The sequence below is a fragment of the Sinocyclocheilus grahami genome, unplaced genomic scaffold (assembly GCF_001515645.1).
Source record: "Sinocyclocheilus grahami isolate Dianchi unplaced genomic scaffold, SAMN03320097.WGS_v1.1 scaffold280.1, whole genome shotgun sequence".
Taxonomy (NCBI): Eukaryota; Metazoa; Chordata; class Actinopteri; order Cypriniformes; family Cyprinidae; genus Sinocyclocheilus; species Sinocyclocheilus grahami.
The window spans coordinates 1,327,461-1,327,902 of record NW_015505459.1 but is presented as its reverse complement, the minus strand read 5'-3'; the positions used below and the strand labels follow the sequence as shown (position 1 = coordinate 1,327,902).

At 43.2% G+C, this 442-nt stretch overlaps 1 protein-coding gene across 1 annotated transcript in view; it reads right to left on the bottom strand.

Annotated features, from left to right (window-relative positions):
• Nucleotides 1-442, bottom strand: part of LOC107600255 (exocyst complex component 3-like) — a 9,540-nt gene that overhangs the window by 2,880 nt on the left and 6,218 nt on the right. Inside the window, exons 7-8 of the mRNA XM_016292099.1 lie at nucleotides 286-427; nucleotides 75-197 (exon numbers count right to left, since the gene is read on the bottom strand). Coding sequence (XP_016147585.1) covers nucleotides 75-197; nucleotides 286-427 — 265 coding nt within the window. The remainder of the gene's footprint in view (nucleotides 1-74; nucleotides 198-285; nucleotides 428-442) is intronic.

Below are 442 nucleotides of genomic sequence, written 5' to 3'. Positions count from 1 at the left end.
CACAGCCCTCTGGTCTGATGAAAAAAAGTACAAATTCAGCATTATAACAAATAAGACAACTTAAGTGTGCAAACCTGATTATAAGGCTTTTTAATTTTGGCAAAGTCGTTAAAGTAGTCTTCCACGGTCACACAGATGGTGTCTACAGCATGAGTCCCTGTCAACCACTTCCGGGTCAGCAGCTCATTAAGATGACGCTGTCGAAAGAACAAAAAAAAATCAGCCACATTTATCCCAGTTACTAAACATCTAAAATCTAACCGTACACAACCTGAGCGTATTTACCTCCAAATCCAGGAAGACTTCATCCAGCAGGAACTGGCAGCCCTCTCTGGCCACCTCGTTCAGGAGCTTGTCTATGGCGGCGTCGTTCTGAGTGGGTTCAGTCGACTGAGAGTACTTCCTTTTCAGGCTATTTATAGACTCTCTGAAAACAAGCATA